The sequence below is a fragment of the Choloepus didactylus genome, chromosome 3, assembly GCF_015220235.1.
Source record: "Choloepus didactylus isolate mChoDid1 chromosome 3, mChoDid1.pri, whole genome shotgun sequence".
In the NCBI taxonomy this organism is placed as follows: domain Eukaryota; kingdom Metazoa; phylum Chordata; class Mammalia; order Pilosa; family Megalonychidae; genus Choloepus; species Choloepus didactylus.
Genome location: NC_051309.1, coordinates 53462440 through 53475307, shown reverse-complemented (window position 1 = coordinate 53475307; position 12868 = coordinate 53462440). Strand labels below are relative to the sequence as shown.

At 37.1% G+C, this 12868-nt stretch overlaps 1 protein-coding gene across 8 annotated transcripts in view; it reads right to left on the bottom strand.

Moving 5' to 3' along the window:
• DCUN1D4 (defective in cullin neddylation 1 domain containing 4) overlaps positions 1 to 12868 on the bottom strand; it is a 105794-nt gene that overhangs the window by 27715 nt on the left and 65211 nt on the right. For 7 of the 8 annotated variants that reach the window (XM_037829779.1, XM_037829777.1, XM_037829782.1 and 4 more), the window contains exon 7: positions 4738 to 4829. In XM_037829779.1, the coding sequence (XP_037685707.1) occupies positions 4738 to 4829 (92 nt within the window). Of the gene's footprint in view, positions 1 to 4737; positions 4830 to 5031; positions 5097 to 12868 lie in introns of all 8 variants that reach the window. The other variant, XM_037829784.1, reaches the window with a different exon arrangement.

Genomic DNA, 12868 nt, shown 5'->3' with positions numbered 1-12868 from the left:
TTTCAAGGGACTGACACATAAACTGAGAAGTGAAGCATAAACTAGATTGGGTGGGGGTGGGGGTGGAGGGAGGCAGGGCTCTCCAGAAAAGAAACAGCATGTACAAAGGCCCAGTGGCAGAAGGAAACATGGCAAGACCAAAGGACTAAGAGAGTAAGAGGGAGAGTACAAGATGATGCTGAAGAGGGAAGTGGGGCCAGACCATACAGGACTTTTGTGGTCCACAGTGACTTTTTTTTTATCGAATCCTGGAAACAATAGAAGATGCTCCCCATCCTGGGAGAGAGCACGATCGACTTGCATCTTGAAAAGCTCACTCTGGCTCTCTGTGGAGAAGGGTTTGTGGAGGGACTAGAAGACATACCAATAACCCATTTAAAGATCTAGTGCCAGATCCCAAATGAGGGGTGACGGAGACTAGAAGGATGCGCAAGAAAGCATTAAGTGGGAGTCTGTGAGGCAGGAGCGTGGGTAGGGCTGACTTTGCACTGGGTGCGCTACTGTAGGACTTTTTAAAAATCATTTGTGTACAAATAATTCATAATAATTTAATAATGATGATGATGATAATAATGGGGGAGGGTCAAGGTGGAGGGAAACCAGGTAACTCAAAAATATATAAGGCTCAAGTCCCTGCTCTTCACTAGAAAGGAAGATCAAGAAACAAGCCACAGGAAATAGGCCAGATTTTGGCCAGAAGCTTAGTTTAATCCTGCCCAGTGAAGGGAAGAGCAGTTGTTTGTTTTAAAAGATACAGGTGCAGTAACAACTCATTAAGATAACCACTACACAGCTAAATGAAAATAAAGTAGCTGTGAGTATTTGGGGAGAGGTGCAAGGCCAAATGTGAAGTTCTGTAGCATCCCAGGACCGAGCCCAGCCACCGCCAAAAGACACCCCAATGTTCGAAAGATGTTCAAAGGGCTTCACTGGAGTGCAGGAAATAAACAATTTTCCTCTTTTAAGCAAAAAGTAGTATTTCCACTTTATATATGTATTAAGGATGGTTACAAGGGATAGAGCTAATACTGTCAACAAAGAGTTTCATCTGCTTTAAAGGGGACCTTGTCCCCACAGAACTTCTGGTTTCGCCCCCTTTAGAGAAACAGATGCCGAGTCACCCTGTCCGGAAGGCACCACAGGTTGCCATCTAGTGGCCACTCACCAAGAATGTCTGCAGAGGCACTGGGTTAACAAAGGGCATGGAAAGTTTAACGACCAGCCTAAGACTTTTTAGAAATTAGCCACATTTTGTATCCAAGTTTTCCCCATACCTTTCCCTACCATGTACAATAAAACTCGTAGAAGCCACAGAGTGACACTGCCACACCTCTAAGCTTCACTTTCTAAAACAAAATGCATACACAATATGGGATCATTTCTTATTTGAGTTTTGCTGCTGAACAGATTCATAAATAACAGAAATTAGGACAACAATCCTCAAAGATTATAAAATCAGACCCCTAAACATTAGCAAGGTCAATTTACTACAGAAATTTTGTATCATAGTTTCTAAGGGTTATGCCTTCGAGGTGGACAGAATTGCCTTATACTTGCCACACAGTGTAGGCAGGTGCTGCTCCTGACAGACCACAAGGCCCACACCAGAGGCAGGTTTATGAAACTGAGCTCTTACCGGGGAAAGGCCTTCACTCCTTCACTTTGTCAGCCCAAAGGTATTTTTCAGCACATCACCAGAGTTAGCTATAACTCTAACACTTTTTATTTTTTAACTTAAACACCCCTAGGAGCTTAATTTGTCAGAGATAACCTTAAACCCACAGATTGGAACAAAGTAATAAATAAAACAAATAATCAAAACAAGGGCTCTGACTTCTCTGACTAAAATTGATCTGGGGAGTTTCAGATGCATGTTCCCTACCAGCTGCTCATTTCTTCCAATACGCTCACAAAACAGCACACAGTCCAGACTGATAGGTATTGTAGAGGCCATGCACACAATTCTCTACAGCATCAAGGAAACTGATTTCTGAGGGTTCGGGTGCGAGTTACATTTCATGCTTAGCCCTCACAATTTTGGAGACGCTACCAGAGACCTTAGGAAACAGAAGAACTGTTTTGAAGCTCTATCTGGCCCTAAAACCCATGTGCTTTCTATTTTTATCATATTCCTACTTTACAGTAACAATGTTTTAAAACTTACCATTTTGACCAAATATACTAATGTATACTATCAATACAGGCTTTGTCACATATATGTTAATTCCAGTTGTGAGTCCAAAATATTTCACAGGACAGGTTTAACAAAACTAAAAATGGGCAAAAAAATCCAAAATAGAAGACAAAACAGATAATTTAAAACATTGACTACTTTAGAGCATATAAATGAATCTCCCCTGAGTTTTCTTATTTACTGGGAACACATACCTTACATATACTTAGTTAATTTAAATAGTATACAGAGAAGTGAACTTATTACTTTTGGGTCTTTTCCCTGAACATTGCTTCCAAGGCCCTGCCCCGTCATGGACTTTGTCTTTGTCTTTGTCCCTAGGGCCTAGAATGCTGTGCTTGGCACATCATTGTTATTCAAATATTTGCCAAACAAATGACTAATATAGGGAGGCTGGGAGAAGTGTCTTCAGACTTGAAATTGGACTGTTTCTGAACTGCAGAGAACCTTAAAAGTTATTCTGAATAATGATCTCTGCCTCCTTGATGAGGAAATTGATATCAGAATTTCCTATCACAAAAAGAAAGCGGATTTGCTCAATGCCTTTGAGGTTGATCAGTCTTGTCATCAAACCCTGAATTGCAAGGACCAAGTAGCAGCTTGCTACAGGAACCCACCTGCACCACCTGTGTTATACAACGTCGCATGCAGAGTTCCCAATAAAGAATCCGACAGAGGTGCTCCGAACTACTCCAGAATGCAGACTTCTAGGAAACTGCCTACGTACATCCCAAGAGGGGACAGCCCTCTAAGCAAGTGGGTAAGGCCTGGCATCCTATGATATTCCTAAGTGAAGGCAAATGTAAGAAAGAATCTAGAACTACACATGTATATTACACCATTTTAAGACAAATGAAAATGTGCCTGAAAAAAAAAATTGATGGTGTCCTCTTAAGCCTTGAAATAAAATCCTGATTATCACCGTGAGTTCATAATTACTCGACAACTTAAAAAAAAAAAAGCCATCACGTGCTCTATTCAGAAAGCAAAAAAGAAAGGCAGAGAGGAAAATAATGAAAGAGCTAGTTACCTTAAAATCATAAGCTGTTTCCCAATGACAAACACAATTTTACAGAGATTCCAAAAGGATTTAACCCTAGAATTCTAGAGCAGGAAGTATAATTGTAAAAGGATGATTAGGATTTTACCTAAAAGTCATTTGTCACCAGAGGATAGTTGTTAGATAAAGAACATGACTTAAGAATCAGAAGTCTGGGGTGTTCCCATATCCCCCCCTAAGCAGCAGTGTTCCTCATTTGTAAAATGTGCAATCTTCCTCACTAGGTAGCTGTGAGGCTAAACGGAAGAACAGTGAAAAGCCTCATAAATAACTAAAGCACAAAGTAAATACAGCATTAATAACAATGGGCAATAATACTAAAAGTTGCCAAATTCCAAAATTATTTAAATAAAACCATGAAATCATTACAACTTCAATTTTAATCAAGTAAAAATCAAAGTCCGTTAGTTCCTAGTTAAACTGAAAAGAAAAAGAGAAATCATTCCAAGTACTTTAGATCAAAGTTACTATGTTAAGAATTAATATCTTTCAATACCAGTTGAAATGTTCAGTCACCCACCTCCTTCAATGTATAATAGAGAATAACATTTTACATTTTCTTGAATGAAACTTAGCAAACACATATTCACATACATGGAAGCACAAAAGGAAAATAAAACCACTGATTTTTTTCTTATTCTGGACCAGGTAATATAAACAGAATATTATTATTTTATTATTAATCACTACAATAACAGTAATGAAGTTCTAATTTTGCCCAAGGCTAAAACCAGGATATATAAAACAGAATATATAAAATATTTTCACTTATGAAAAAAGTTCATTTTACTCAACTTTTTCTGGACTGTAAACTAGATGCTAATAAGCCTGTACTTTTTAAGATCTCGACCTGCTCTCCAATACAGTAGCCACTAGGTAGATGTGATTATTGAGCACGTGCAAACTGCAAAAGCAAACTGAGATGTGCTGTAAATGTAATATAAACATCAGATTTTGAAGACTTAGTACAAAAAAAATTGCAAAATATTTCCTTGATTTCTTAAATATTAAATTACTCTCTTGAAATGCTATTTTGGATATTTTGAGTTAAATATACTATCAAAATTAATTTCACCTGTTTCCCTTTACTTTTCTAATGTGGCTATTAGAAAATTTAAAATTACAAATGTGGCTCACATGGATGAGCAAAGTTTGACCTATTTCTTTTGGACGGAGCTGCTCTAAAAGGACATTAAAATAAACTATATATATATATATGTATGTATCTATACACATACATATATATATATATACACACACACACACATTATATAAAAACTTTAATTGCTAGAATACATCCATAATCATTCTCTCTTCCTTATCATAGAAACGGGTCTTGGCCTTTCCTTCTTTGGCCACAGGTGAAGCTTGCCCAGACCACCTGATTTACTTCCACTCACCCAACCCAGGCTCCCTGAAGTCCCAGGGAGGAAGCCACCACCTCAGGAGAGCAGGGACCCTGTAAGTGCAGCCTCAGACTTACTGTAGAGAAGTCATTCCTTTTAACCATTCCTGTAGAGTAAAATAACCCATGTTCTGTGCATCCAATTTCCAAGCCAGGACAAGCATAACTACCTGTTCAAAAAAAAACAAAAAAAAACAAAAACAAAAAAAAACTCAGCAATTACATGCATTAACATCTTGCCAAATGCTTCTGTTCACAGTAGTTTAGCCACTGAAATGTGAACAGTGTAACTCTTCAAATATAAGTTCTAGTTTGGCAAACATCTAAAATTTTGTTAACACTTTGCTGATAAGGGTTTGGAGAAATACATACTTTCATGATGTATGATGACAGAAGTATGAAGTGATTAGCCTCTTCAGGGGGCAATTTGGCAGTATCTATCAAAATTACAACCAGTTACTGACTCAGCCATTTCACCTATGGAATATTATCTTATCGATATAGCTGCACACATATGCAAAGATGTCTATTCAACAAAATTTACTGCAGCACTATTTGTAGTAACAAAAGACTGGAAACAACCAAATATCCATTAATAAAGGATTAGACACATTTGCTGAATACTTTCCAAAGAAAGAATACTATGTCACCTTTAAAACGAATAAAGCAGAGCTATCTGTACAAATATTTGCAAAAATTAAAAGGTGTGTGGTGGGAGATATTCAGTGAACTTCTATCACACATACATTACTGTTTGTGAATTCAACTCTATACATTGGGGAAAAATTATTTTGCAATAGCCTGACATTCCATAAAAGAGCACTGTGCCTGGACAAGCCCAGGATGGGTGGTATGCACATGCAGTCCTCTCGTGCCACTCATATCATGAGCCCCTCTACAGGCTCTGAGTAACTAAAGGGTTTTCCAAGGGCAAATTTGAGTACATATGATTTTTACTTATGTGCCAACTTTTGAACCTAATTCCTTGCACATTTGGGGGGGGGTGTATGATTATAAAAATAGATAAATGACAGCTTGAGCATCTCTTAAGCACACTAATTTTAAAGATGAGTCCAGGGTACCTGTGAAGAGTATAACAAATAGTTGACTTAAAAACTGGCTGAACTTAAGAGTTCTTTTGCCAAGAGGTTATTGTTTTGATGAGAAAATATGTCCTGATGTTTAAAATGATGACTGGGTTTCTGGGTCAACCCACTAAAGTATAATTTTTAAAACGTAGTAAAATGTACCATGAAGATCCCAAGCTCTGAGTCCAAGACACAGGGAGTGAGGGAGCAAAGAAAAACCCTTCAGCACTGAGCCACATGCTAGGACTACAATGCAGAACTACACACACATCCTTCCATGCTCTCGCAGAACTCAATCTGGCTGGAGTGGTAGATATTAAACAAAGGAATTAACAAAAAATCATTTCACTACAATTATAAGTGCCTTAAGTCAAGTGACAGGATACAGGAAAGATAAAAGAGGAACCTGGGGGAGGGAGGTTATCAGAGAAGCCTTCGCTGAGCAGGAGCCGTCCAGGTATAAAAGATCCCTGAATGGGTCCAAAAAAATCTCCAGCATCACCATCTTGGAAAAAGAGGGCTGGGGAATACAGGCTTAAAGGGAGATACCAGCTGAAAAAAGAAGGTGAGCAGAGGCCATTCATGAATGGTCATTTGAACATTTATACAACAAAAGTTTACAAGTTAGAGACAGTCTGCATGCCCTACATATTCATTGATTCCTGATCTCATTCCAGAAAAGAAGTATAGTAGGATTGCCTTGACTTGTATTTTCTCATTAAAAAACAACAAGCAAATCTTCACTTTTTTACCTAAACTGCCTGAAAGTCAAGCCTGAAGACTTTGCATGATTCCTGCTCAGTCAGAGACTCTTTGTATACAGACAGCAGGAATGCACAGGGCCAAGGAGATATAAGAAGTGAGCAGAGAATAAATGTCCACTTTTCTACAAATCTTTGAAACACCAATACTTGACAAAAATTGTGGTTGTAAAATATTTTAAAAATGAAAATCTAAAGCTATGAACAGAAAAACAGGATTAAAAAACACCTAAAATCTTGAAGACAATTGTATAACAATATAGCTTACAAGGGATGACAGTGTGATTGTGAAAACCTTGTGGATCACACTCCCTTTATCCAGTGCATGGATGGATGAGTAGAAAAATGGGGACAAAAACGAAATGAAAAACAGGGTGGGATGGGGGGGGTAATTTGGGTGTTCTTTTTGCTTTTATTTTTTGTTCTCATTCTGATTCTTTCTGGTGTAAGGAAAATGTTCAAAAATAGACTGGGTTGATGAATGCATGACGATATGATGGTACTGTGAACAGTTGACTGTACACCATAGATGATTGTACGGTATGTGAATATATCTCAATAAAACTGAATTTAATTTTAAAAAACACCTAAAAATTTAACAGAAAAAGAGAATCAAGAATCAAAAGTTGATAAAGCATCAAAGTCCTTCCACTATTCTGTTTTACTAGCCGTTTCTCCACCTTAATTTAAAAAAAAAAGCAAAATGCTACTGATGAGATGTCAAAATTAAGGCTGTTACTATGGGTCTCAAGGTTTTGATTTCTGAAGTTTAATTTTATTTTTCTAATAGTATACACTAACGAAATTGAAAGAGATATGAAAACAAAGTTTTTTCTTTCTTTTTTAAAAAATAAAGTATGCCATCAGGAAACAAGAAAGGAGAAACTACCTTTTAGTGGGGCTGTATTAACCTTTTTAGTGTCCATCAAATAAGGAGCTAATAACAGTAGTATATGGACAGGCAAACTCATATTCATTCAGGTTTACTAATACAATAGCAGGCCCTCTGCTCCATTAAATCTTATGCATGATGCTCGAAACTGACATTTATCAAAAACACGTATATAGATTGGATTAGCTAGAAGGAAATACCTAAAACTGGCGAACTGCAACCCAGTAGCCTTGATTCTTGAAGGTGACTGCATAACTATGCAGCTTAGATGGTGTGACTGTGATTGTGAAAACCTTGTGGCTCACACTCCCGTTGTCCAGTGTATGGACAGATTAGTAGAAAAATGAGGACAAAAATGAAATGAAAAATTGGGTGGGAAGGGGGGATGGAATGTTTTGGGTGCTCCTTTATACTTTTATTTTTTTAGAGTTAAGGAAAATGCTCAAAGTTGATTCTGGTGATGAATGCACAACTATATGATGGTACAGTCTCAATAGTTGATTGTACACTGTGGATGACTATATGGTATGCGAATGTATCTCAATAAACTGTACTAACACACACACACACACACACACGAATCTCTCTTTCACAGGATCCCTACTAATAGGGGGTTCCTGAAAGACCTGAAAACAACCTAAATATTTAATGAGCAAATACTTCCTGAGAAAAAGTCTGCTTTTGGGAAGTTTAAAGCAGAATTTTAACTTTCAGCCAACTAATGGCAATTTCAGTTAGTATACACAGCTAGCAATTGCTCCTTATTAATGATATTATTCAAAAAACTCGATATCCTTACTTCTGGTCTCTTGAACTATCTCATGCTAAGCTATTAATGATAGTCTAGCCAGGAGACTGATCTCTACTGTAGAGTTTGGTAACCTGACCCACCAACCCCACCTATACTCTCTATAAAGAATTCACATCCACTAATTTGCAGAAAATGAGTCTCTGAGGAAACAAACAAACAAAAAACAACAAAAAAGTAGAACTGTACACACTATTCATTCATTGAAGTTCAAATAAATTCAGGCAGGTCTGGAACTGGAAAGGCTCAGCAGAAAGCAAACTTCAAGGAGGGCCTGACTTAAGAGGTCACTGGAGGAGAATTTATTCTAAAGAAGGAGTCAGGCACAATCAATCAGAGAGCACAGGGTCTGGGGGTGGAAGGGAGCATAGTAGAGGGTGCAGGAGGATGCGTTGGCACTTTAACCCCTTCCAAACCAGGCCCCTGAAGAAAGTTCCTGCAGCAAGCTGGCATCTAGAATTGAGGGGGTAGCAGGGTAAGCAGCAGTGAGACTAAGTGTGGACCTGATACCGGGGGAAGAAAATAGTAGTGGATGGAGAAAGCTTGTGGTTTGGAGCCAGACACTTCAAAATTTGAAATCTAGAAATTCTGCTTAAACCAGCTTTTTTACTTTTGTGTACATTAATTAAATTTTCTGAGTTTTGCTCTCATCATCTATAAAATTGAGATAAAAATATCTACTTTGGGGTTATAAGAATAAGCAAAACTAAATGAGAATTATTAATTAGGCACTAAGAGGACATTTGTTACTTTCCTCTTTTTTAAATAGTCTTAATAAGCTCTATAACATTCTTGAGAAATTCAAGAAGAAAAATATTTTAGTGAATCTTCGGAAAATCTGAGGGTATCAGAAGGAGAACTGTGACAATTCTGGTATATGCCACTGCTTATCACCTTTACTACTTAGCTGCTTTAGAGGAAAGATGACACAGAGATACTGATAATGAGTTTTAATAAATATCTGGAGGTATGAAGACAAAATTACAGTTCAAAGGTGCATACAGCTTCAAGATATCCAGGTCCTGTAAAGGAAGAATAGGCTGAGGCCAACCATGATTTGGGCAGGGAGGCATTTCCCTCTCATCTACCTCAAAGACCCAAGATAAGGTGAGGAGCCAAAGTAACTGAAGAAGAAAGCATGTCAGTCCTAGCAGAGGGAAGAAACCAACTGTACTGAGGGAAGGGCTTTCCCAGACCGTCCTGCTGCTCTGTGGGCTGGCTGTCTCCGGACAGTCATTCATACGTAAGCGATACATAGAACTAATGTGAGGACCATACACACACTGTTTATGGGCTCATCTCCATTTGTTGTAACAACAACAACAAAAGCAATGGGAATAAAATAGAAAATGTTTCTGTAATACAGTTGGCCAGGGTCTAGCATATTCTACATATGGAAGTTAATTAATTTGCCTTTTTTACACAGAACCTGAGACTTCACTTCAAGTACTAGAAGAACTGACCAAAACCATCAAACCACCACCCAGGTGTCCATGGTCAGATGCTACTGCTGAAAGGAATAGGAATATAAAAAACATGAAATAATGAGGCAAGCAATCATTTAGAAATCATTTTAAATGATTCAATGCACTTCTTAGAGCTAGCAAGTACCTTAAGAACTCCAGAAAAAGAGTATTTGGAGGTTCAAAAGGTCTGTCTTTTTATCAGTTTACCAACAAGCTAGTTTGTAAGACTAGAAATCTCCAGTTTTGTCTAATTTATAACTGGAGGATTAATGAAAAACTTTCTCTTAATGCCAACTCCATGTTTTTCCACTTCAGAAATTATTTTCAATGAGAACCCACCAAATTTCTAGAATCTTTCATCAAATAATTAAATTAGTGAATAGCAAGTAAAAAAGGTCACTAAGTTTTTTAGATTTATAAAACCTAGATTACTAGGTGGATTACAAGGACTAAGCAGTAAACCAACATTTCTACATATTATGCAGTGTCACAAAATATGACTGTTAAAATAGGTTTAAAAATGGTGACTTAAGGGACCAATGGGCTACTAAGAAAAATCACCCACCCACCTCCCCCCCAGGTTACGTTCTACAAACTATTCACACTTTAGTGGGTTTGTGCCTTCTATTTCCTCAGTTTCTCTTGGATTTCTGACTCCTATATATCCATTTCCCCATATCTAAGTAAACTAGCCTACATTTCTTTTTAATGCAAATTACATATGTTCCTCAAACTATATCTATACCCATCTATTAGTAAGATTAAAAACTGTACCTAAACATTTATTAATTTAAAAAAAAACAACATGGTGATGACACAAACATACACCACAGATATGCATGAAATACAGTCAGACACAAAAAAGGTAATGTATTAAATAGCCAAAGCAGATATTCACAGTGGGAAACAATCATTACATGAAATAGACCTTTATTAAGTTAGCTAATAAAGAAGCTAAGTACTTAATTAAAAGATTTTGCCACTAGCTTAGTAAATGAAAGCAGACTTGAATTTTACAAGCCTGCTTAAATGTCAGAAGTTATAAATATCAGGTAAGGTGAGGGTTTCAAATATGTTTAAAGTGTTTACTCATCAATGCAGACAAGGTGTATTTCATCAGGTCTCTCAAACTGGGAAGCATCTATCACTGGTGGCATATAGCATCTATCATAGTTTAGTTAGCAACACCTTTTCTTTCTTAATGATATAATAAGAGAACTACTGGTGGCATCTCTGAAATACAGTCATAAATACCTGCAATAATATTCTGAATTTGGTCTTAGTCTTCAATATGATTCAACATTTCAAGACTATATTCCTATGGAAACAGAGTTCTAAAGGATTCATAATTATCAAAAAAGGATAATAACAGCTATCTGTTACTGAGTACTGGTGTTTGGAGATGAGGAGCCATGAAGAGCTGTGCCCACCTTTGTTTTCCAGATACAATCATCAGTGCACCCCCTGGCCCCCTTTTATCAGCTTTCCCTGCCTCTGAGGGGAAATGCTCAGCAACGCCTCTTATACCTACCTGGCACCTGACCCTTATTTCCCAAACGTTTTTTAAAAACTGTTTTATTGTAGTAACATATGTACAACTCAAATTTTCCCATTTTAACCACTTTCAAGGCTACAATTCAGTAACATTAACCGCATTTACAATAATGTGCTACCATCATCACCAACATCCATTACCCAAACTTTTTCATCATCTCAAAAGGAACTCTGCATCCATTAAGCTATAACTTCCTCTTCCCTGTTCCCTACCCCCTGCCACTGGTAACCTGTTATCTATTTTCTTTCTCTATGACTTTGCTATTCTAGGTGTTTCATATAAGTGGCATAATACGTTATCTTTTTTGTGTCTGACTTATTTCATTCAACATGATGTCTTCAAGTTCCATCCATATTATAGTATATATTAAAACTTCATTCCATTTTACAGCTGAATAATATTCCACTGGGTATATGTACCACCTTTTGTGTATCCATTCATCTGCTGATGAACACTTGGGTTGCTTTCAACTTGTGGTTATTATGAATAATGTTGCTGTGAACATTAGCGTATAAATATCTGTTTGAGTCCCCGCTTTCAATTCTTTGGGATATATACCAAGAAGTGGGATTGCCAAGCCATATGATAATTCTATGTTCAACTTTCTGAGGAACTGCCAAATGATTTCCATAGTGGCTGTACCATTTTACAATCCCACCAACAATGAAAAAGCATTGCAATTTCTCTACATCCTTGTCAACACTTGTTATTTTCTGTTTTTTAATAATAGTCATGCTAATGAGTGTGAAGTGGTATCTTAATGTGGTTTCTGAGTCTCCCAATCTTCCCACCAACTGACTTCAGGGCAGGACCCTACTGCCCACTCTTCTGACCATACACTTACTACCATCCTCTGAGTGGAGCCTCTGAGATCCTCTCTCATTCCCAACTCACTCTTGTCCTTCCAATTACACTTTACAGAAAAGACTCTGCTAAGCTTGGCCTACCTCCTGTCAGACAAGTTCCTTCTTTTAGTCAGCCAAACAGTCGTTTCCTATGCCTGCAGACTAGTCTCAGCACTACATCAGGCAAAATATTATTGACCCAGCTGTCCCCAAATCTTTACACTAAGTTAAATAATTTATTAAGATACCCACACTGGATCACATTAAAATAAAAAATACAAGACAAAAATCCATGAAATGAGTTAAAAAAAACATTCCAAAGACTCTAGAAAATGTAAAGGGTTATGCAGGAATAGGGCAGAGGCACAGAAATAGTAAAAATAAAACAAGTTTAAAGAAAAAAGTGTTAAGTCTCAATTCCTAGTCTTCTTTATACATGACATTTATGAATGAAGGAGATGAGCTCTTGAGAGTTCTGCCAGATCTAAGACATATCTGTTAAATCGGAGGCTAATGTAATATTAAACCTCATCATTTATGAGCTAGAGCACTTCTATGAGCATAATTTTTCATTTTAACATAAAATAGATGTGGGAACAAGAAGAAATATTTGACAATAGCAAGAAGCCAAGAATTAAGCAAAAATAATTAAGCTATATAAAAGTCTCTAATTTCTTTTAAGAAGATACTTAAGGCTTGTACATTCAAAAGCAATCACTTTCTCAGTTAAATTCAAATGAACATGAAAGAGCTGTGAAAAATTCTTGATAATTATCACCTACTCAAAACTCTTA